Source organism: Bufo gargarizans, chromosome 1, assembly GCF_014858855.1.
Source record: "Bufo gargarizans isolate SCDJY-AF-19 chromosome 1, ASM1485885v1, whole genome shotgun sequence".
Lineage (NCBI taxonomy): Eukaryota > Metazoa > Chordata > Amphibia > Anura > Bufonidae > Bufo > Bufo gargarizans.
Window position 1 is genome coordinate 739,916,712 of NC_058080.1, and position 21,545 is coordinate 739,938,256.

At 50.3% G+C, this 21,545-nt stretch overlaps 1 protein-coding gene across 1 annotated transcript; it reads right to left on the minus strand.

The window, feature by feature from the left end:
* Positions 1 to 1,597: 1,597 nt before the first annotated feature.
* Positions 1,598 to 21,478, minus strand: GMFB (glia maturation factor beta). The gene is made up of 7 exons (XM_044276482.1): positions 21,173 to 21,478; positions 12,327 to 12,423; positions 8,916 to 8,965; positions 7,947 to 7,996; positions 5,390 to 5,472; positions 2,776 to 2,849; positions 1,598 to 2,497 (listed from the first exon to the last, which is right to left on the minus strand). The coding sequence occupies exons 1-7, from the start codon at positions 21,173 to 21,175 to the stop codon at positions 2,426 to 2,428; spliced, it is 429 nt and encodes a 142-aa protein (XP_044132417.1). The 5' UTR covers positions 21,176 to 21,478; the 3' UTR covers positions 1,598 to 2,425.
* Between the last annotated feature and the right edge of the window lie 67 nt (positions 21,479 to 21,545).

Genomic DNA, 21,545 nt, shown 5'->3' on the forward strand with positions numbered 1-21,545 from the left:
CTTGCAACGGGTCACTGGTCCAAATTCCCTTACATTCCCTAAAACACGGAAACCGCGCAGCCAGCTGTGCCGCTTCCCTATAGTGTCCAGAGTGTGAGCGGCCACCATGCATCAGACGTTGCAATGGACAATGACCTCCTGGACATCATTTCCGCCCTGTGTCACTGCTGGGAAAATTGGATAGTCTTTAATGCCCACATACCACAGTATCACATATACATGGCTGGAAAATATAGAAGTAATTGACAGTTATACAGTAGAAGGATTGGTCCCATCCTCAACAGGCTTGTCCGGCCGTGGAGCAGGCAACCCCTATGGTCCAAGTCCTGCCATGCCCACACATCCTCCCCATTTAGTCCCTGCAGGACCAGGAAGTGACTTGGTCCCATGAGCGCTGCAGCCAATCAAAGGCTTCAGCGGTCAAATCTTCTCCGAGGGTACGTCACTACTGTCCCGCAGGGCCCAGAAGCGACCAGGAACAGGTTGCTATGGGACAAAGGACAGGCGAGTGTTCGGTTTTTTTGTGGTTTTTTTCATGGGGCACATATTTGGACCATGGGGGTTGTCATCAGTTAGGCTGGACAACTGCTGTAAATGCACTCCTTGTAAATATCATTTCTTGAGCTTTTCTCATCTGTCAAGCTCTTAAAGGGGTATTCCCATCTCAGAATGGGCCCCCACCTCCCCAACCACCTTTTACCCGAAACAGCGTAGCGCAGTCCACTCTGCTGTTTCAGTAGCTGCGACCACCTTGGGCTTCCACATCCAGTCGGAGGGAATCAGCAGGGACCCTGATCTAGAGACAACAGAGTCCCAGAGGTAGGCCCCACTTTGGTAAAACACTGTCATTTTAAAAGCACTAGCCAACAATTTTAGACAGTTCTAGGTCAGCTGGATGAACCGAGCAGTCACCCCGATTTACCAGACTACTGAAAAGAAAACCCGCCTAGTTGTGCAGCGATACATATGTAGCTACACCTTGACGATAACCAATATGGCTGCCATTAGAGCTCAGGGGTCGTCACCCAGATGTACTAGACTCCTGAACGGCAAGCCTGCCTAATTATGTATGAAATGGGGGCAGGCTGTTAGGGCATAACTAAAGAGACATGATCATCAGGATTCTAGAAAAGCTGCGTGCCTATCGGTCTATTATCATGGCTGAACGGACCTTGACAGAAGAGGACGACTCAAGGACTGATATTTACTGGAGATTTTAGGAAAGATCGGACAGCGGGTTTTTCTCGCTGTGGAACCAGAGTCCGACTGCTGGATGTCTGCTGTGGTTTGCACTGCCGAAGAATGCTCGAGTTGGAATGGACGTACCAAGTGTCTTCTATTCCCCCCCACATGATGTCTGCTCACAGAAAAATCTGCACTGTGTGAACTAAGGCTCAGATTCCATTAACAACAACAATAGGAGGTTTGTGTTAAAATGGTTTTCCAACTTTTATACTGAAGGCCTATCCTTAGGATAGGTCACCAGGATCTGATCGTGGGGGTTCGACGCCTCTTCCTAGGCCAGTGACATCACGTTCATTGGTCACAAGGCATAGAAGCAGCTCAGTCCCATTCAAGTAAATGGGGCTAAGCTGCAATACCAAGTACAGCCACTATACAACGTACGGCGCTGTGCTTGGTAAGTTGTGGGGCTTACTGCCTCTTCAAACAGCTGATTGGCAGGCGTCAGACCCCCACCCATCACATACTGATGACCTAGTTCATCACTATTATGCATTTGGCAAACCCCTTTAAGGCAGCCAGGAGATGGCGGCTGCAGGTCACAGTACGTGTCTATACCCTTGGTGCTAGGTATAAATGGTTCTAATAAATCAGGTAGACTTGTTAGTAAATCCAGAACAATAAACGCTTGTCGTCCAGTGCGGTCAGGATAAGATATTCCAATGCTTACGTCCTCCACTGCACACGGCTCTGCAGGCCCTCCAGGCAGTGAAAGAGTTAAGCAGTTTAGTGTTGCATGATATAGTTTTTCCCACTAGATTTAGGGTCCATTCACACATCCGTGTGTGTTTTGCGGATCCACAAAACATTGGACACCGGCAATGTGCTTTTCCGCATTTTGCGGACCGCACATCGCCGGCACTATAATAAAATATGCCTGATCTCGTCCGCAATTGTGGTCAAGAATAGGACATGTTCTATATTTTTTTTTTTCAGGAACGGAAATGTGGATCCAGAAGTGGGGGTCCACCTTTCCGGATCCGGGCAGCACAAAATGCGGAACAGAATTGCGGACGTGTGAATGGAGCCTTATATTAAGGAAGGAAAAACTTTTTTTTAAAAAAACCTGCACATCTTTGCAGCACAGACACTTGGAGGGTGGGTGGACATCCTGTCTAAATGAGAATTAAGAAGTATAAAGGGAATATACTTCGGGCTCGCTGACATAGAAAAAAAATACAGGTTAGTGGAAAAAACCCAGCTTCTCGATCAGCCATTCTTCAGTGAGGTCCTCCGTGTTTCTAATCTCAAACACCTTAAAAGGAAGGGAGAAAAAAAAAAAATTATTCAGGTTTTATCATTTTTTTTCCCATTTAAGTTTCCTCTAACATTACCGCACTCAGGGGGTAAGGCAGGTCATAAAGGGGGGGGGGGGGATGTATAGTTTTGCAACCGATGCATCGAAGATGATAAAATGAAGCAATTTTGCTAATGGTCTTGAATTAAAAAATAAATAAATAAAAAGAAAACAACTGCCGTTTTGTGTATGTAGCGCCTCTGCCCAAACAGGACAGGATTATAGAACTAGCTCACCTTTGTGAGTTCAGCTTTCTGGACAAGTTTATTTTTGCTCCCGGCGTACATCATCTGCTGTTCTGGTTTACACCCTAGAAAGTGCAAAAAATAAATAAATAAAATGTAAAAAAAAGGGTTTTGATTTGAACTTGGATAAAGGGGTATTCCAGCATTTTGATACAGGTGACCTATCCCCAGTATCAGAAACTGATCAATAGAGATCCGACAACTCCTCCAATCAGCTGCCAGCACTGGAAACGAAGCAGTGGACGGAGCCAGAAGCAGAAGGTGATGTCTATGGTGTAGTCTCCAGGACAGGGTAATGCAGCCGAGCTTCTGAATGGGAGCCGAGCTACGGTACCCAGGTACGGCCACTACTCAATAGGGCAGAGCCTTCTGCTTCTAAGCCGTATGCCGTTTAGTTCCCGACTAAGCAGCTGATCGGTGGGGTTGTCGGGTGTCGGACCCCCACCGTTCTGATACTGATGAACTAAATGGGGGACAGGTCATCAGTATCAAAAAGCTGGAATACCCCTTTAATTAGAATACTACGAGATACTAAAATTGACAAAAATATGACGCGATTCTATAAAGGAACTGCAGAAAGAGGATTACCCTAAGGCTGAGTTCACACGGGCGAGATTTCCGCGCGGATGCAATGCCTGAGGTGAACGCATTGCACCCGCACCGAATCCGGACCCATTCACTTCTATGGGGCTGTGCACATGTGCGGTGATTTTCACGCATCACTTATCGCAGCATGCTCTATATTGTGCGTTTATCACGCAGGCCCATAGAAGAGAATGGGGCTGAATGAAAATCGCATCGCATCCGCAAGCAAGTGCGGATGCGGTGTGATTTTAACGCATGGTTGCTAAGATGACAGTCTATTCCAGGCATCCTCAAACTGCGGCCCTCCAGCTGTTGTAAAACTACAACTCCCACAATGCCCTGCTGTAGGCTGATACCTGTAGGCTGTTCGGGCATGCTGGGAGTTGTAGTTTTGCAACAGCTGGAGGGCCGCAGTTTGAGGATGCCTGGTCTATTCACTGTATTATTTTCCCTTATAACATGGTTATAAGGGAAAATAATAGCATTCTGAATACAGAATGCTTAGTAGCTGGTCAGTTAAAAAATAAAAAAAATTATTAACTCACCTTCTCCTCTTCATCGCGTAGTTGCCGGTCTCTTCTTACTTCTTCTTGAGCTGCCGGCTAAAGGATCTGTGGTGACGTCGCATCACATGGTCCAATCACATGGTCCATCACCGTGGTGATGGACCACGTGATGTGACGTCACCACAGGTCCTTTAGCCGGCAGCTCATGATTAAAGAAGAAGTAAGAAGAGACCGGCAGCTACGCGATCAAGAGGAGAAGGTGAGTTAATAATTTTTTATTTTTTAACCCTCAATTGACCACCTACTAAGCATTCTGTATTAAAGAATGCTATTATTTTCCCTTATAACCATGTTATATGGGAAAATAATAACATCTACAGAACACCTTAACCCAAACCTGAACTTCAGTGAAGAAGTTCGGGTCTGGGTACCACAGTCAGTTTTTTATCACGCGCGTGCAAAACGCATTGCACCCGCGCGATAAAAACGGAACGCAATCGCTGTCAAAACTGACTGCAATTGAGTACCTACTCGTGCGGGTTTGCAGCAGTACACCCGGGACGCATCCTGAACAAATCCGTCACGCCCGTGTGAACTAAGCCTAAGAGTCCATATGGATGTCAAGCAGGGGACCACCCTCCATAAGCCAGGGCAGAGGGCATCCCCCACTTTCGTGTACTTGATGCAGCCATGTATAACGTGATCACCCACTGGGCGACATAACAGTTTTGGCTGCAGAGGAAATGCTCGGAGCAACTGGATGTGCTGTGATCAACTGATCATTGAGGGGAATTCATTCTAAGAATCTGGGAAAGCCCTTTAAAGGCAGTACCCAAGGGCTGAGCAGAGAATCGGGCTCTGATGAGAGTCTGTGGCTCCATTCAAATGGGGAGCAGGGGCTCCTGTTCTTGTGACACTTATCCCTTATCCTGTGGGTAAAAGGATTAGAAAAAACATGGCTGCTTTCTCCCAGAAACACCGCACTACACATATCGACAGGTTCTTTGTGGTATTGCAAGCTCAGTCCCATTCACTTCAATGGAGCCCAGCTGCAATACCAGACGCAACCCATTGACAGATGTGGCGCTGGTTGTGGAGGAAAGCAGCCATGTTTTTCTCATTCCGCACAAGCACTTGATTAATCGGAGCCAGGCTGGTTGCTAGAGACGTGCTGCATGACATCCCCATGGAAAAGTGGTGGTTGTTATGCAGTGCATCCCTAGCAACCAGACTGTCAGCCATGACGCCACTCAAACCTTACAGCAAAGAAAGTGAAAAGGCGGTGGTGACGCCATGTACCGCCATCTCCGGCTCTGGGCTCAGAACTAATGGGATGCTATATCTTTGACGTGACTGGCGCTGCCGGAAGGATCGTGCTAGCAGTGGTCATGGCCACAGATGCCACCTGCGGGAGAAGGACCGGCCGCCTAATAATTATGCAGATCAAGTCTAATTTCACCGGTGAAGCGGCGTGGAACCACGTCAGCCACGCTGCACTTCTGAGATGTACTTACCTACAGGGCTGGAGAAAATAAAACACAGCGGATACGACACTCTCCCATCATCGTGCTGGTACTTGTAACTGTACACTATGAACGTGAGGCCAAGCTAAGGAAACCGACACAGCGCAGAACATCGCAATCCACCATGTTGTTCCCCCACAGTAGCCACAACCTGTAATTTAACGGGGGTTCTCCCACAAAAAAAAAAAAACGATCGCCTGTCGGCAGGACCGGACCGCTGGGACCCCCACGAACCAGAGTCTCCTCTCTGAATGGAGCGGCGGTGCACATGTCTGTCCATCACTCCGTTCACTTCTATGGGACGGACATATGACCGCGCTCCCATCAGTCCCATAGAAGTGAATAGAGCGGTGGACTGTTATCTCCGCTACCACTCCATTCAGAGAGAGGAGTCAGGGACCCCTCGTTCTCAGGATCACGGTGGGTCTGACTTTGTGGGTTAACCCTTTTAATAGGGAATTTTCCATGCAAGAAAGTGATAGCATATCGCTCCGGTCATCTCTTTCTGACAGGAACCCCCCCCCCCCCATTAATCCTCACAGCCTAAGGGACAAAGCCCTGGTGTGGAGCTGTGGCCCCTTCACAGCGTTGCTCCTGTCTATCCCCTGTATAGGGAATGGGACTGGGCAGCATTTCTCTGAAAAGAAGGGAGCGCTGCTGTGAAGGCGCCACAGCACTAATGCCACTTTCACATCCGCGTTTTGTATTCCGGTTTTGAGGCTCTCAGAATCTGAGCAAAAAGCTTCTGTTTTGTCCCCATGCATGGTCAATGGGGACAAAACAGATCAGGATGCATTCTGTTCCGGTATGTTCCGCTTTGTGACCCATCGCAGTTTTGTGTCCGGTCTACAAAACGCAATAAACCGGATCCGGCACTTAAAACAATGTACGTCAATGGTGCCGGGTGATCCGGTTTGTTCTGTTTCGATTTCACACAACCGCATCCTAACGGAATGGATGCATCCTAATGTATTACATGGAACGGAAGCGTTTGGCTCTGGTTCTGAGATCCTCTGCTGGATCTCAAAACCGGAATACAAAGCGCAAATGTGAAAGTAGCCTAAACCAACGCTGCATCCCCCTTGATTCTCAATACTGGCCGGTCTCAGAAAAGGGACGGGATATACAAGCAATAAACCAAGAGTTTCTAATATCAGAAGACCCCTTTAATTCCTTCACACTCCTGAACTGCGCCCTCTGCTGGCAGTCAGGAAGCTACACCTGAGGCGAGGTTGCCTGCATGTAGCTTCCTGTTCACACTCTGACCTCAGCGAACAAAGATCACTGCAGGAAGATAACGCTACACAGTCATCTGACAGTCGTGAATCAGCAGGGGCCGTCTATGGCCATGCATCAGCTCAATAATCTTTAAGGGTTTACTGGGCCGACATATTAATGACCTAATCACAGGACAGTCATCAATATCCGATTGGTGGTGGTCCGAGACCCAACACCCCCACCACAGCTCCCTGCACTGTTTACTAGGCGTTCTCAGGTAGTGAAGCTCAGTATCAGCTGCAGTAACTCAAGAATGACCACTACACAGTGTACGAGCGCTGTGGTGTTATCACTCCATACTCCGTTTACTTCCAGAACCTGTGTGTGGTAGGGAGGCCGGATTCCACCCCGATCTGATACTGATGTCCTATTCTATTGATAAGTCATCAATATCTTAGTTTCTAATTTACCCCTTTAAAAAAGTTGTCCCATCACCCCATGTCTAACTATTCTGGAGTTTTCAACCCATCACCTGGATCTGAATATTTTTGTAATGAGTTATTCAATAAAATGTCACTGTATAGCGCCACCTGCTGTTTGTGTGAATAAGGCATAAGTGAGATGGACAGAGAAATAAGAAAGAGAACAGTCAGTGTTTTGGTCAGTGATTTCCATCAGTGATTTTGAGCCCAAACCAGGTGCGGCTCTAAACACAGAACAGGGGCAGATCTTTCCCTTATATCTTATGTCTGTGGAGGCTCCAATCCTGGTTTTGGCTCACAATCACTGATGGAAATAACTGACCAAACACTGACATGTAAATGAGGGATTAGGTGGACTTAGATGCTCAGTTCCATCCTGAAGTGTGATAAGGAGAGAACTGCAGACGCCCCCCTGAGCTGCCGCCAACAAGACACGCCCCCCTGAGCTGCCGCCAACAAGACACGCCCCCCTGAGCTGCCGCCAACAAGACACGCCCCCCCTGAGCTGCCGCCAACAAGACACGCCCCCCTGAGCTGCCGCCAACAAGAAACGCCCCCCTGAGCTGCCGCCAACAAGACACGCCCCCCTGAGCTGCCACCAACAAGAAACAAGACACACCCCCCCTGAGCTACTAGCTTGATATAAATCTAGCAGAGCAACTGGAGTAATGGATATCTCTGGATCCATATGAGGTCCAGGGCTGGTTCTGGCTTTGTTAGGAAGAGTCATGTACTATAGGACGTCTGATTTTTGTTTTTTTGCATTAATCATAGCATATCCCCTTTAAGGCGGTGATGCAGCATCGCGTCTGTGAGCATGCGGCCATCAGCCATACATGAAAGGATATCTGGGCTGTCTCTCTGGAAGTTCATCCTTGAGTTCATCTGGAGAAATACCCTGTTAACAAGAAAGAAGAAGCAGCAATTAACAGAGCAGCACCTCTGAGAGCGGTAACTGCAGAGCGGGATCGGCCCTGGGGACTCTCCGGGCAGGTTACAGTAATTTAATCACAGTGTTATTTCCATACAGCCGGGAGCGGTGTACGTGCCAGAGCCGCTCTGCCCACACATGTGATATATCGGGGCAGAGATGGTATATACAGTCTCTACTGTAGCTATCCCCTTAGGCATAAGGGTCACCATCTACTATCAGATGTTGCTAAACTACAAATCCCAGCATGCCCTAGCAGATCCCGTCTTACCGGGCATGCTGGAGATGCGAGACCATTGCCTTAGAGGATCAGGTCATTTAATGTTAACATTTTGCGCAGGTCGGGTCTGGTGTGAGTACATGTCACCGCCAGTTCTGTGAGACGGTCTGACAGACTTCCTTCTCTACGTCTTGCATGATGTTCTTTGTTTTGGTTTCACTTTCTCATCTAATTTCCTTCTCCCAGGTGTCACCTATTTAGACTAATCCTCTTTCCTTTATATTCCCTCCCATACTGCCTCACTTTGCGGTTTATACTACTTCCTGGACTGAAGTGTTCACTGCTGGAGGCTTCTGCTGCTGCTTGTTCAGATAAGTCCTTTCATGTATTGTGTTTCCTTGCTGGTGGTCGTGTCCCCTCACTATTATAGGATTTTCAGATGTCACACAGTCTTAGGTACGTGGGCATGCAATCGTCTACCTTAGAGACCCCTGTATGTGCTTAGCAGTCAGGGTGAGATCTTAGGGTTTTATAGGGGTCACCTATAAGCTCCTTAGTTTGGGATCAAGCCAGTCGGACGTTTATTCATAACTTCCAGCTATCCGCAAACTTCACCCGTGACAGTACATTTCCATGACGTATGGAACAATCCCCCATGGTACTCACCTCATGTTCTTCTTCTAAGACAACCAGACGCCTGTCTTTGTCAATTTTCACTAGAGGAAGAAAAAAAATATATAGATCACAATTTGCAGTTAATATAGGATGTCAACTAGGTGTCCACAGACCTTAAAGGGGCCCTACCTTTTAACTACTTCACTGCCAATGACACACATCTTGACATTATTTAAATTGCCCTCATCTGTGTCCCTGTACAGCCTCCAGGGACCTCAGGAGCTACGCTTCGCGTCATCACCCCCTTTATCAATCACAGCTTGCTACTGTCACCTCTCCCCCTGTACAGCCACCAGTGACCCCCAGGAGGGATACAGGAGCTACGCTTCGTGTCATCACCCCCTTTATCAATCGCAGCCTGTTATGTTTATCTCTGTCCCCGTACAGCCTATAGTGAACCTAGAAAGGAGACTCAGGAACTTTTCTTCATGTCATCATCCCCCTTTACCAGTCAAAGCTTTTTAGTAGGAACTCTGAGCCTGCACAGCCTCCAGTGATCCCAGGAAAGAGGATACAGGAAAATCAGAATCAGTTATTGACTCTGGTCTCTTGATCATAGAGATTTTTGGTCTAATCAATTCAATTAACGGTGAACTGTGCAGATCTTGAACCTTTATTTTTGGGAGTTTTGCGCCTCAAGCTCTGCTCGGGTCAGGCTTTTAGCCACAAATAAGAATTTTTATGCATTTTTGTTACAAAATATTGTGCTTTCATGCAAAATTGCACTAAGGCGCCTATGGGTGTAAAGCACCGGGTGGTGTTTTTACAATGCAGCAGGGGTCTAATTCCAGAAAATATATAGATAGAAGGATAGAATGTGATGTTATTGTAAGTTTATATTTTGGGGTTGTTTGCGGTTCTAAGGAGGTTGGCTATTAAAGGGGTTGTGTCACTTCAGCATAAAGCATTTATCATGTAGAGGAAGTGAATACAAGGCAGTTACTAATGTATTGGGATTCTCCGTATTGCTTCCTTTGCTGGCTGGATGAATTTTTCATCACATTATACACGGCCTGTTTCCATGGTTATGACCACCCTGCAATCCATCAGCGGTGGACGCGCTTGGACAATATAGGAAAAAGCACCAGCTTATGTGCGCTCCCACCATGGTCCTGGCCACCAGGGAGGCCGGTGCTTTTTCCTATAGCATGCAAGCACGACCACCGTTGATGGATTGCAGGGTGGTCATAACCATGGAAACAAGCAGTGTATAATGTAATGGAAAAATGAATCAAAGGAGGCAATATGGACAATCACAATACATTAGTAACTGCCTTGTATTAACTTTCTCTACATAATAAAGTGAGAGGACCCCTTTAATAGCAGGAAATGGTATAAAATAAAAAGTAACCACTACTCGCCCATTAAATCCCCTGCCAATACAGCGCCGCTCCGGTGGTCGTTTAGTCATGATACATCATGTGTCACCCATGCGTCATGTCACTTGGTCACATGACGCGTAGGTGACACGTCACGTGACCCGCATGAAACCGGATGTTGACTCAGGGACACCCGAGACCTGCAAATCCAGCAGAGCAACAATGGAGCGGTGATGATCAATAAAGTATGATTACCACCGCGCCGCCGGCCAAGCTGGGGAGGGGGGGGGGGGGGTCTGTAGAAAAGGTCCCCAGTGGTAAACAACCCCTTTAAAAGTCGATATGCACAGCTACATCCCACTACGTATTTTTTTCCTTCCCCTGCCGCACTGCTTCAGTGGGTGTCACAAATAACTGTCGTTTTGTAATTCTATTCAAGAACTGGGATAAATAAACCATAGGTCAATAATATGCAGTTAAATAATATACTTTAGCTATTTATTATCAGATAGCATTGCCGCAACTGTGGCTGCCACCCACGGGAGTTCCTGGAATAGCCCTTTAAATTATATAATTTGCATAGTAATATTTATCTTTATCAAAAAGCAACACAGATGAGATGCTGCTGCCCGTAGTCACGGTGATAAGGCAGACCGTTACCTGTCCCGTTAGCAAGATCCGTGGTATTGTTATCGACTCATTTGCATATCGCCATAATGTAATAAGTGAGCACTATTCAATTATCTGTTCTCCCGCTACAAGCGGCGCAGCCCCTCCGTGTCGTCACCATGGCAGCTGCAAACTTCCCAAAAATCTGATTACAGGGCCAAACGAGTCTACACAGATACCTCGTACATCTTGAGCATTTATATAATAATAATCCAGCGTAAAAAGTGACATTTTTCATTTGCTTTCCAGTTATATCTGTTCCTGGGAAAGTTGGGTAAAAAGGATTATGATTGCCATTATAGCTCCCATAGGGGTTGTCACCCAGATTTCCTAGAATCCTATACAATGATACTTCCGAAACTCCGGTATAGCAGGGCAGGACTCTAGGGTGACAACCTCTGTGTGTGCAGTCACCCACCTTTCCCGGAAACAGATCTAACTGGTAAATGAAGTGAGCGACCATTACTAGACGTCCCTTCGGATCTTACAGGTGACTATCTTTTCGCTTTAACCATTTCCTAGACTTTATTAAAAGGAACGTTCCCGGCAAAGCTGACAATTACACAGAGGACAGGGAATAAAGTTGTCAGTTTCTTAAAGGGGTATTCCCCATCTGGAACATTTATGGCATATTGATAGGATCTCTCATATATGTCTGATAGGTGTGGATCCCAATTCCGGGACCTGCTCCAATCTCAAGAACGTAAAGCAGGATAGGTCGTCAATATCTGATCAAAAGGGGTCCGAATCCGGGCACCCAAACTGATAGGCTACTGGAAGGGGCTGCGGTGTCCTCCCTTTTTCTAACCTGCAGCATAAAAGGGGTTAAATGTCCAAGACCGCCGTTATAGGCAGCACCCACAGCTCCTGAGCCATCACTGCACTGTATTAGCACGGCACCAAGTGGGAACTACCTTCACGGCAAAACGTGCTATTACAGTGCAGGGAGAGAAGGGGTTAAAGGGGTCAGAGCTCCGCGTTTCGGATCCAGATGGACAAATCGTCCGCTTTCCTTCACACAGTCATGGAGTTACATGATAAAATTCTTCCTTCCTGATGCCACCACTAGGTGGTACACTACCCCAAGGGCAACAGGCAGTGCAGAGAGTACAGTCTCAGCACGTCAACGTCACACGGTGGAGAACGGGGCAATGCGGATTGGCCAACAATGTCGGCACTGCAGCTCACCTCCGCGCTGAAATACCACACACACACACGACTTGCGGACAGGGGTGGCGCTGTTTTTGAAAGAAAGCACCGTGTTTTTCAAATCCTAGACAAATCTTTCAAAGCGTTTTCCCCATTTTAGACTCTTCCGGGATATTCACATGACAGTTACGTGAACCGCTTTTCAGATCCCCACCCTGCAGAAACACCAGCGCCAATTCTGTAAGGCAGCGTGTAGTGTACTCACTGATGATGGCGGCATTGCTGGTCTCCTTGCGGAAACGGAATTTCTTAAGCTTCTCCACGAGTTGCTCATCGACCTCACATACAACCAGGGACTCACTCTGTACAACCCGGGAAAGAAACCAAAATGTACATTACTAAGGGGGAAACTGCAATATCATTGGTCGCTGAGAAACTTTCACATATAGTTATAAATTATATAGGTATTTCTATCTGATTTATAGTATATTCATAGAATAATACATACATTACTTATCCTGTACTGATCCTGTACTATACTCCAGAGCTGCACTCACTATTCTGCTGGTGCAGTCACTGTGTACATACATTACTTATCCTGTACTGATCCTGAGTTACATCCTGTACTATACTCCAGAGCTGCACTCACTATTCTGCTGGTGCAGTCACTGTGTACATACATTACTTATCCTGTACTGATCCTGAGTTACATCCTGTACTATACTCCAGAGCTGCACTCACTATTCTGCTGGTGCAGTCACTGTGTACATACATTACTTATCCTGGACTGATCCTGAGTTACATCCTGTATTATACTCCAGAGCTGCACTCACTATTCTGCTGGTGCAGTCACTGTGTACATACATTGCTTATCCTGTACTGATCCTGAGTTACATCCTGTATTATACTCCAGAGCTGCACTCACTATTCTGCTGGTGGAGTCACTGTGTACATACATTACTTATCCTGTACTGATCCTGAGTTACATCCTGTATTATACTCCAGAGCTGCACTCACTATTCTGCTGGTGGAGTCACTGTGTACATACATTACTTATCCTGTACTGATCCTGAGTTTTACAGCAAGACACGGAGGCTTCATATTGCTTTCTCCTTCTTTACTGAACCACCAATAGCAGCAAAGAGAAAAAATTTACATACAAGGAACCATAGCAACCAAGGTCCCTCCCCACTGGCCCCTATAATAGGCAGCTCTTCCTCTGTAACTCCCTCTTTCTTTGCTGCTGCCACCAAGTTAAGTACATCTTCTTCTATGCTTGGGTCATTGATGTTTGGTGTCCTTTGCGCTGTCTACCCCAGGGTGACTAACCCTGCTTGCTCGCAGCGCTCCCTTTGCCTTATGCGTTCTGCCTATTGCTGGGCGGTTGGTTTAATTTTCCTTGCGCTTATCACCGCGCTGGATTGCTTACGGTGCCACCTCCCCGCGTCTTCCTCCCCTTCATTTCCCTTCTCCCTTATCTCAGGGAGGGTTCGCTACCCCAGCCAGTGGTTTTGTGCTTGGATGGACCTACCGGTTTGTCACTAAGGTTCCCGGCATTTGGTGGGCGGATCCTCCGTCCCTTCTAGCTGCGGCATCGTCCCTGGCACTTCCTGAGCAGTGGGGCAGCGAGATCTCGGCGGCCATCTTGGGATTGGCTGCCGCGATTCGCGGGCCTTTGAGGGGCGGGGTTACAGCGTCTCCTCTTCCTTCCGGCCATTCGCGTCCTGCATGCAGCACGGTCGGCGGCTCCTGCTCCCTCTACCAGCTAGCATCCAGCGCTTCTCCCAGGCACCTCTCCCATAGTCAGTGAGTGGCATATTCGTCCGGTTAGCGCTTTAGCCAGGCCATATTGCAGGAATGTCTGTACCCACTTCCCCTCAGACTGCCGGTAGGCCCCCCTCCCCCCCTGAGGGATCCGGCTCCTCTCATGTGGATGCTCAGGCGCTGGCCCTGCAGCGATCAGTGTCGGATGCGATCATGGCAGCCATGGGCTCCATGTCATCCATCCTCTCTCAGACCATTACCCAAGCCCTGTCCGTCCCACCTTCCAATGTACCTTTGCAGGACCCCATTGCCACACCGCAGCCTACCTCAAATGACTCTTCTATTACAGAGGAGGTTTTGACTGGTGCGCATATTGCCACCCCAGAGACCGTGCTTAGATCACGGAAGAGGGCCTCTTCCCGCCAGGCAGAACGGGCGCGGACATGGAAATGCGCTAGAGCGCAATCTCCGGAACCATCTGGCTCTGACAGCTTCAGACGAGGAGGCATTTGCGGACATGGATTATGAGGCAGAGGAGGAGGTCACCCCCCCAGTTCAGGGCCCCTCGGCTGCCGTTGCGGCGACCTCCTCTGCCAGGGATGTGGTGTCCCCTTGTACCGCTTCCCACTCTGTGGCGGTTCTGGATGACTCAGGAGAACCTATGTTCGACCCTGAATCTTTACATCACCCGCGTTCGGCGGAATGGCTCCCCTCCCCTCATGTGGGGGCTTATTTGGAACACTGGGTGCGTCACTCGCTTTCCCGCGAGTCACGCAACAAACTCAGAGCTGAGTGTCCCAGGCCATTGGTTCCCAATAAGGTGTGCGAGACCCCAATAGTGGATCCCAAAATGGCCAAAACTGTCTGGAACTCTAAAAAGGGACTGGATTCAGCGCTCCGCAGCTGCCAGGACAAGATTTTGGATGTCCTCGGTCCACTGACCAACATCTTGGAGATGGCCGAATCAGCTAGGAATGAGGGATCCCCAATAGACCACGAGGAATTACGGGGCTGGGCCCAGAGGGCCATCTGCCTTACCGGTAACGCCAATACATCAGTGGCGATTGAGAGGCGCAAGGCTATCTTGTTTAAGATAGACCCCCAAATTGGCAAATTTGGCGCTCACTGAGGCGGGAAAGGACGCCCAGGGCCTCCTCTTCGGCGAGTCCTTCATTAAGGACATGAGCCGTTTCGTGGGCACTTTTACTGCGCTGGACAAGGCCCAAGCCTCTATGCGCAGGGTATTCCAGGGACGGGTCTCTCATCGGGCCGGCAGTGGTAAGGGCCGCCTGTCCGGCCGTGCAAATTCCCAGGCCCGTGGAGCGAACAGAGGTTCCGGTGGACACCGTCCTCCTTTCCAGGACCAACGCAACGCATCTCCATTCTTCGCTACAAGAGGGAATCAGTGGCGTTCTCGCTCCTTCCGGGGCAACCCGAGCCATCGCAGACCCTTGGGTAAGTGTTCCCCAGATTGGGGATTCTATGGTACCTTGTGTAGGGGGCAGACTCCGTCTTTTTTCCCACGCTTGGAGTCTCGTCACCTCGGACCCATGGGTGCTGGCCACGGTCAGGGGGTTTCACATAGAGCTCACGGGGTCTCCCTACCTTGTTCCCTCCCCCCCGCTTGTCCCCCTGTCGCACCCAGATTGTGCCCTGGTGGACGCGGAGCTGCGCTCCCTCAGACAAAAGCGGGCAATAGAACGAGCGTCCCCTGCGCGGGGGTCTGTAATCAGCAATATATTTCTCGTTCAGAAGAAAGGCGGACAGATGAGGCCGGTCATCAATCTTCGCGCGCTGAATGCGGTAGTTCGCTACCGTCATTTCAAAATGGAGGGGATCCACCTTCTGCGGGACTTGCTAGTTCCTGGGGACTGGATGGTGAAGCTGGACCTGAAGGATGCTTACCTGACGGTCCCAGTGGCCACTCGTTCCAGGGACTTGCTCCAGTTCAGGTGGAATGGCGAGGTCTGGAGGTTCACCTGTCTGCCATTCGGACTGTCTTCAGCTCCTTGGTGCTTCACCAAGTTGCTGCGTCCAGTCGTGTCATGGTTGAGGACTCGGGGCGTCCGCCTCATCATTTACCTGGACGACATCCTTCTGATGCACGAGTCCAGGGTGGGATTACTGGAACATCTCCAGTGGACATCGGATTTGCTTTCGGATCTAGGATTCCTCCTCAACATAGAGAAGTCCTGCCTCATCCCGGCTCAGAGGATGGAGTTCTTAGGATTCACGGTGGACTCTCTCTCTCGGAGTCCCTCAGTCTGCCGACGGCAAAGTTGCGGGCGATCCGCAAAGAATTGAGACATGCACTCCTCATACCCCATCTCTCATTGCGACACCTGGCCCGCATCATCGGGCTTTTGGCCTCGTCCATTCAGGCGGTGTTTCCAGCCCAGTTACATTACCGGGCGCTCCAACGACTGAAGATCGCCCATCTTCGGACCGGTGCTTCCTTTGCGGACGCGGTGCTTCTGGACGCGGAGGCCCGAGAGGAGTTGAGTTGGTGGATTGCCAATCTGGAGGCGTGGAACGGCAGAGCGATCTTCGGGTTCTTGCCGGAATTGACGATAGAATCAGATGCGAGCCTCCAGGGTTGGGGTGCCCATTGCAATGGCGTTTCCACCGGGGGCCCCTGGTCAGCGGAGGAGTCCCTCCTGCACATCAATGCGTTGGAGCTCCTTGCGGGATCTTTTGCGGTGAGGAGTTTCTCCAACGGGATTGCCAACGCGTGCATCAAGCTACGGATGGACAATATATCGGCGGTCCAGTATGTCAACCGGTTGGGGGGTACCCGCTCGGCAACTTTAGCTCGCTTGGCCAAAGACTTTTGGTCCTCTTGCCTGTCCAGGGACATCATGGTGCAGGCGGAGTACTTGCCAGGGCTGAACAACGTTCAGGCGGATTGGAATTCGCGCTACCTATCGGATGGCAGCGATTGGCAGTTGGATCCTCGGGTCTTCTCAGCAATTTCGGAATTGTGGGGTCTGTTGTCTATCGATCTGTTCGCATCACGTCTGAACAGACAGCTCACCCGGTTTTTCAGCTGGCGTCCGGATCCGGAGGCATTAGCAGTGGATGCGTTTCTTCAAGATTGGTCGGTATCCCGCCTGTACGCGTTTCCTCCATTCTCGATGATTCCGAGGACACTCTTGCAGGTGATTCGTCATCGGGCGGACCTGGTTCTAGTGGTCCCATTCTGGGGGTCTCAGGTCTGGTTCCCCTCGTTGCTGAGGATTCTAGTGGAGATTCCTGTTCTTCTCCCGACCCGGTCGGATCTCCTCCGCAACCCTCTGGGTCTACAACACCCCCTTCTACTGGACGGATCCCTGCGGCTGCTGGCATGCCGGATCTCCGGACACCTGGATCGTTCGAGGGAGTTTCGGCAGCAACTCGACAGCTATTGGACAGTGCATGGGCTCCCGGCACCAGGAAGTCGTACCGGGCAGCCTGGAGAACTTGGGCTAACTGGTGCGTGGAACGGGACTTGGATCCCGTTTCGGCTCCTGTAGGCCACTTGCTAGAATTTCTCACCTCTCTCTTTGAGGCGGGGAAGGCATATCGGACCATTAACCTTTTCAGGTCCGCTATTTCTTCTACCCACGCGGGCTTCGAGGGCGTCGCGGCTGGCCAACATCCTTCGGTGTCCCGCCTCTTAAGGGGGGCTCGTTTGTCTCGTCCCCCGCGGCCTCGTTTTTCGACTACATGGGACGTTTCCCTGGTCCTTACCTTCTTGGCCTCTTGGCCCGGGAATTCTGACCTCACACTTAGGCAATTGTCAGCGAAATTGTTGGCGTTATTTTGCCTTATTTCATGCAAGAGGGTCTCGGATGTGAGGGCGCTTGATCATGATGCACGTTCCTTTACCCCTGAGGGGGTTACCTTTAACATCTCGAGTCGCACCAAGACTAGCATCCGTTTCGTATCCTACCCCAGTTTTCCTTCCTCTCCGGTCTTATGTCCCGTGGCGTGCCTTAAGGAATACGAGTCCAGGACTCTGGCGCATCGGTCCCCGGCCAGTCCTCAGTTGTTCATTTCTATGCGTCATCCTTTTGGACCGGTTTCTAGCCCTACGCTTGCACGCTGGCTTAAATGGGTCATGTCGTTAGCGGGTGTTGACGTTTCTGTCTTCACGGCCCATTCTGCGCGTGGGGCCTCTGCCACTGCCTTGGCGGTTTCGGGGGCCAGATTGGAGGATGTTATGCGTCTGGCTGATTGGTCCAATGTTACCACGTTCAGGGAGTTCTATTTCCGTCCTCCACCTAATTTGTTTTCTTCAATCATAGACGGGCTTTGAACTTGCAATACGAAGCCTCCGTGTCTTGCTGTAAAACTAAATGATTTTCCTATTTCATGACGTAAAGTCATAGTTTTATTAAAGACACGGAGGCGAGTATTGCCCACCCTATTCCCTCCCTTGGGGTTTTTATTACAGGGGTCATGTATCATTGCCTCTAGGTATTATTGACCTTTTATGTTGTTGTATTTAGGTTTTATTGTCCTAATGTTTCTTTCATTGCCATTGTATTGCATGTTATTTATTACAATTCTTATTGTTTTCTGTCCCTTGTCGCCTGTTGAGTCAGTGGCGTAAATGGCGTCCGGACGTTCTGTCCTGATATGTTTGTTTCACCTGGGCCTATGGTCTGTTTTATTTTCCAGGATGAAGTCTTTACGTGACAAGATGCCGTATTACCGGTGGATGTGTTCTACAGTTTAGCCAGGTTGGCTAGTTGATTGCGCTTCATGGGCGTTGGACTTTCCGTTCCAGTTAAAGTTCGGAGTTATCGTTGGGATGTTCGGGATGTCAGCACCAGAGTTTCAAAGAAAGAGGAAGTTACAGAGGAAGAGCGGCCTATTATAGGGGCCAGTGGGGAGGGACCTTGGTTGCTATGGTTCCTTGTATGTAAATTTTTTCTCTTTGCTGCTATTGGTGGTTCAGTAAAGAAGGAGAAAGCAATACTCGCCTCCGTGTCTTTAATAAAACTATGACTTTACGTCATGAAATAGGAAAATCATTTAGTTACATCCTGTATTATACTCCAGAGCTGCACTCACTATTCTGCTGGTGGAGTCACTGTGTACATACATTACTTATCCTGTACTGATCCTGAGTTACATCCTGTATTATACTCCAGAGCTGCACTCACTATTCTGCTGGTGCAGTCACTGTGTACATACATTACTTATCCTGTACTGATCCTGAGTTACATCCTGTATTATACTCCAGAGCTGCACTCACTATTCTGCTGGCGGAGTCACTGTGCACATACATTACTTATCCTGTACTGATCCTGTATTATACTCCAGAGCTGCACTCACTATTCTGCTGGTGGAGTTACTTTGTAAATACATTTCTTATCGTGTACAGTAACTGTATGTATTATACTCCAGAGCTGCACTCATTATCCTACTTGTTGTTAATGGAAACCATCAACCTTGCGGTCAGCTCATATAAGGGGGAAGAGATCAGTTGTCCCTTATAAAAAGGACCTGATAATACTCCTCCATGTCAATGTTAGCATATACTTGCAATCCCCATGAAGTAACAATTATGGGTATTCTTTTCAGAGCTCTGTACAATGCAGTTCCTCTGTTATTCCTCCTAGAAGTACAGGAATCAATTGACAATTGGTTGCTACCATTTCCTTTGTCAACAGAGGGTTTCCCTACACAATCTGACGCTGTAAGCTCAGAACAGGGATCCACCCCAATGACAAGGGAATGCATTCCCAAGAGGAATAACAGAGGAACAGTGTCACAGAGTCTTAAGAAAAGATGTACCACTGATTCACAGAATACACATCTGCCAGGCATCTGTTGGGTTTTAGTGACAATATATTTCACTAGAATTGGAAAAATGACCGATGGTCGGCAAATTTATAGCAAAGGGAATACAGCGGCCCCATCTACAGGCTGCCCGCCGTACCGCGGCCCCATCTACAGGCTGCCCGCCGTACCGCGGCCCCATCTACAGGCTGCCCGCCGTACCGCGGCCCCATCTACAGGCTGCCCGCCGTACCGCGGCCCCATCTACAGGCTGCCCGCCGTACCGCGGCCCCATCTACAGGCTGCCCGCGGTACCGCGGCCCCATCTACAGGCTGCCCGCGGTACCGCGGCCCCATCTACAGGCTGCCCGCGGTACCGCGGCCCCATCTACAGGGCTGCCCGCGGTACACGCGGCCACCATCTACAGGCTGCCCGCGGTACCGCGGCCCCATCTACAGGCTGCCGCGTAACCGCGGCCCCATCTACAGGCTGCCCGCGGTACCGCGGCCCATCTACAGGCTGCCCCGCGGTACCGCGGCCCCATCTACAGGCTGCCCGCGGTACCGCGGCCCCATCTACAGGCTGCCCGCGGTACCAGCGGCCCCCATCTACAGGCTGCCCGCGGTACCGCGGCCCCCATCTACAGGCTGCCCGCGGTACCGCGGCCCCATCTACAGGCTGCCCGCGGTACCGCGGCCCCATCTACAGGCTGCCCAGCGGTACCTGCGGCCCCATCTACAGGCTGCCCGCGGTACCGCGGCCCCATCTACAGCTGCCCGCGGTACCGCGGCCCCATCTACAGGCTGCCCGCGGTACCGCGGCCCCATCTACAGGCTGCCCGCGGTACCGCGGCCCCATCTACAGGCTGCCCGCGGTACCGCGGCCCCCATCTACAGGCTGCCCGCGGTACCGCAGCCCCCATCTACAGGCTGCCCGCGGTACCGCACCCCCATCTACCAGGCTGCCCGCGGTACCGCACCCCCATCTACAGGCTGCCCGCGGTACCACACCCCCATCTACAGGCTGCCCCGCGGTACACACCCCCATCTACAGGCTGCCCGCGGTACCACACCCCCATCTACAGGCTGCCCGCGGTACCACACCCCCATCTACAGGCTGCCCGCGGTACCACACCCCCATCTACAGGCTGCCCGCGGTACTACACCCCCATCTACAGGCTGCCCGCGGTACCACAAGACACCATCTACAGGCTGCCCGCGGTACTACACCCCCCATCTACAGGCTGCCCGCGGTACTACACCCTCCACCTACAGACTGCCCGCGGTACTACACCTCCATCTACAGGCTGCCCGCGGTACTACACCCCCATCTACAGGCATGCATAACTTCCGCGCTCCTCCGTGGTGGATGAAGAAGCCGCCCTTCCTGGCTTCAGTGTCAGGAGGGAAAACTGATGTCAAGCAGGTTTTCAGCCCTCAGGCTGCGTTTCCTGTGCAGGGAGTCTCCCAGGAATGAGAGAGGGGGAGGAGGGCAGGCTGCGGCAGCCGTTCCCCCGGTCAATGACTGCAGCTTCTCCTCCGCCCCCGGTACCGCCACGTCCCCGGCCGCTCACTCACCATATCCGCTCCCCCGGCTGGCAACACTGTGCGGTAAAAAACCTCTGGCTCTGCCCGGACTAGTCAACCACCCGGTAAGAGGGAGAAAAAGGCAAACGTCACGTGACTTGGAAAACGCCCAATCAGAAAGCAGAAATTATGTCGAAAGGCGTGGTCAAACCGCAGTCTGACGGAACCAAAGCGAGCTGCCATCTTTGTAAAGGGCAAGCTGGAGTTCTCTTATCCCTGATTTGATTTGCCGTACAGAGTCTGTATGTTCTGACTTCAAAATTCATAAACGTATCGCTCAGTGATCTGTCCACAGTTTGGGATAGGACATCTCTGGGTAATGGCTCCAGGCCCCAAAACAAACATGGCCGATACTCTTTCCCTG

What these genes read in the sequence shown, in the direction of transcription:
- GMFB (XM_044276482.1), bottom strand. An exon ending in TCTTAGAAGAAGAACATGAG is followed by an intron (nt 7,997 to 8,915) that starts GTGAGTACCATG and finishes TCTTGTTAACAG; the next exon opens with GGTATTTCTCCAGATGAACT. An exon ending in TATTTTCTCCAGCCCTGTAG is followed by an intron (nt 2,850 to 5,389) that starts GTAAGTACATCT and finishes TGCACTTTCTAG; the next exon opens with GGTGTAAACCAGAACAGCAG.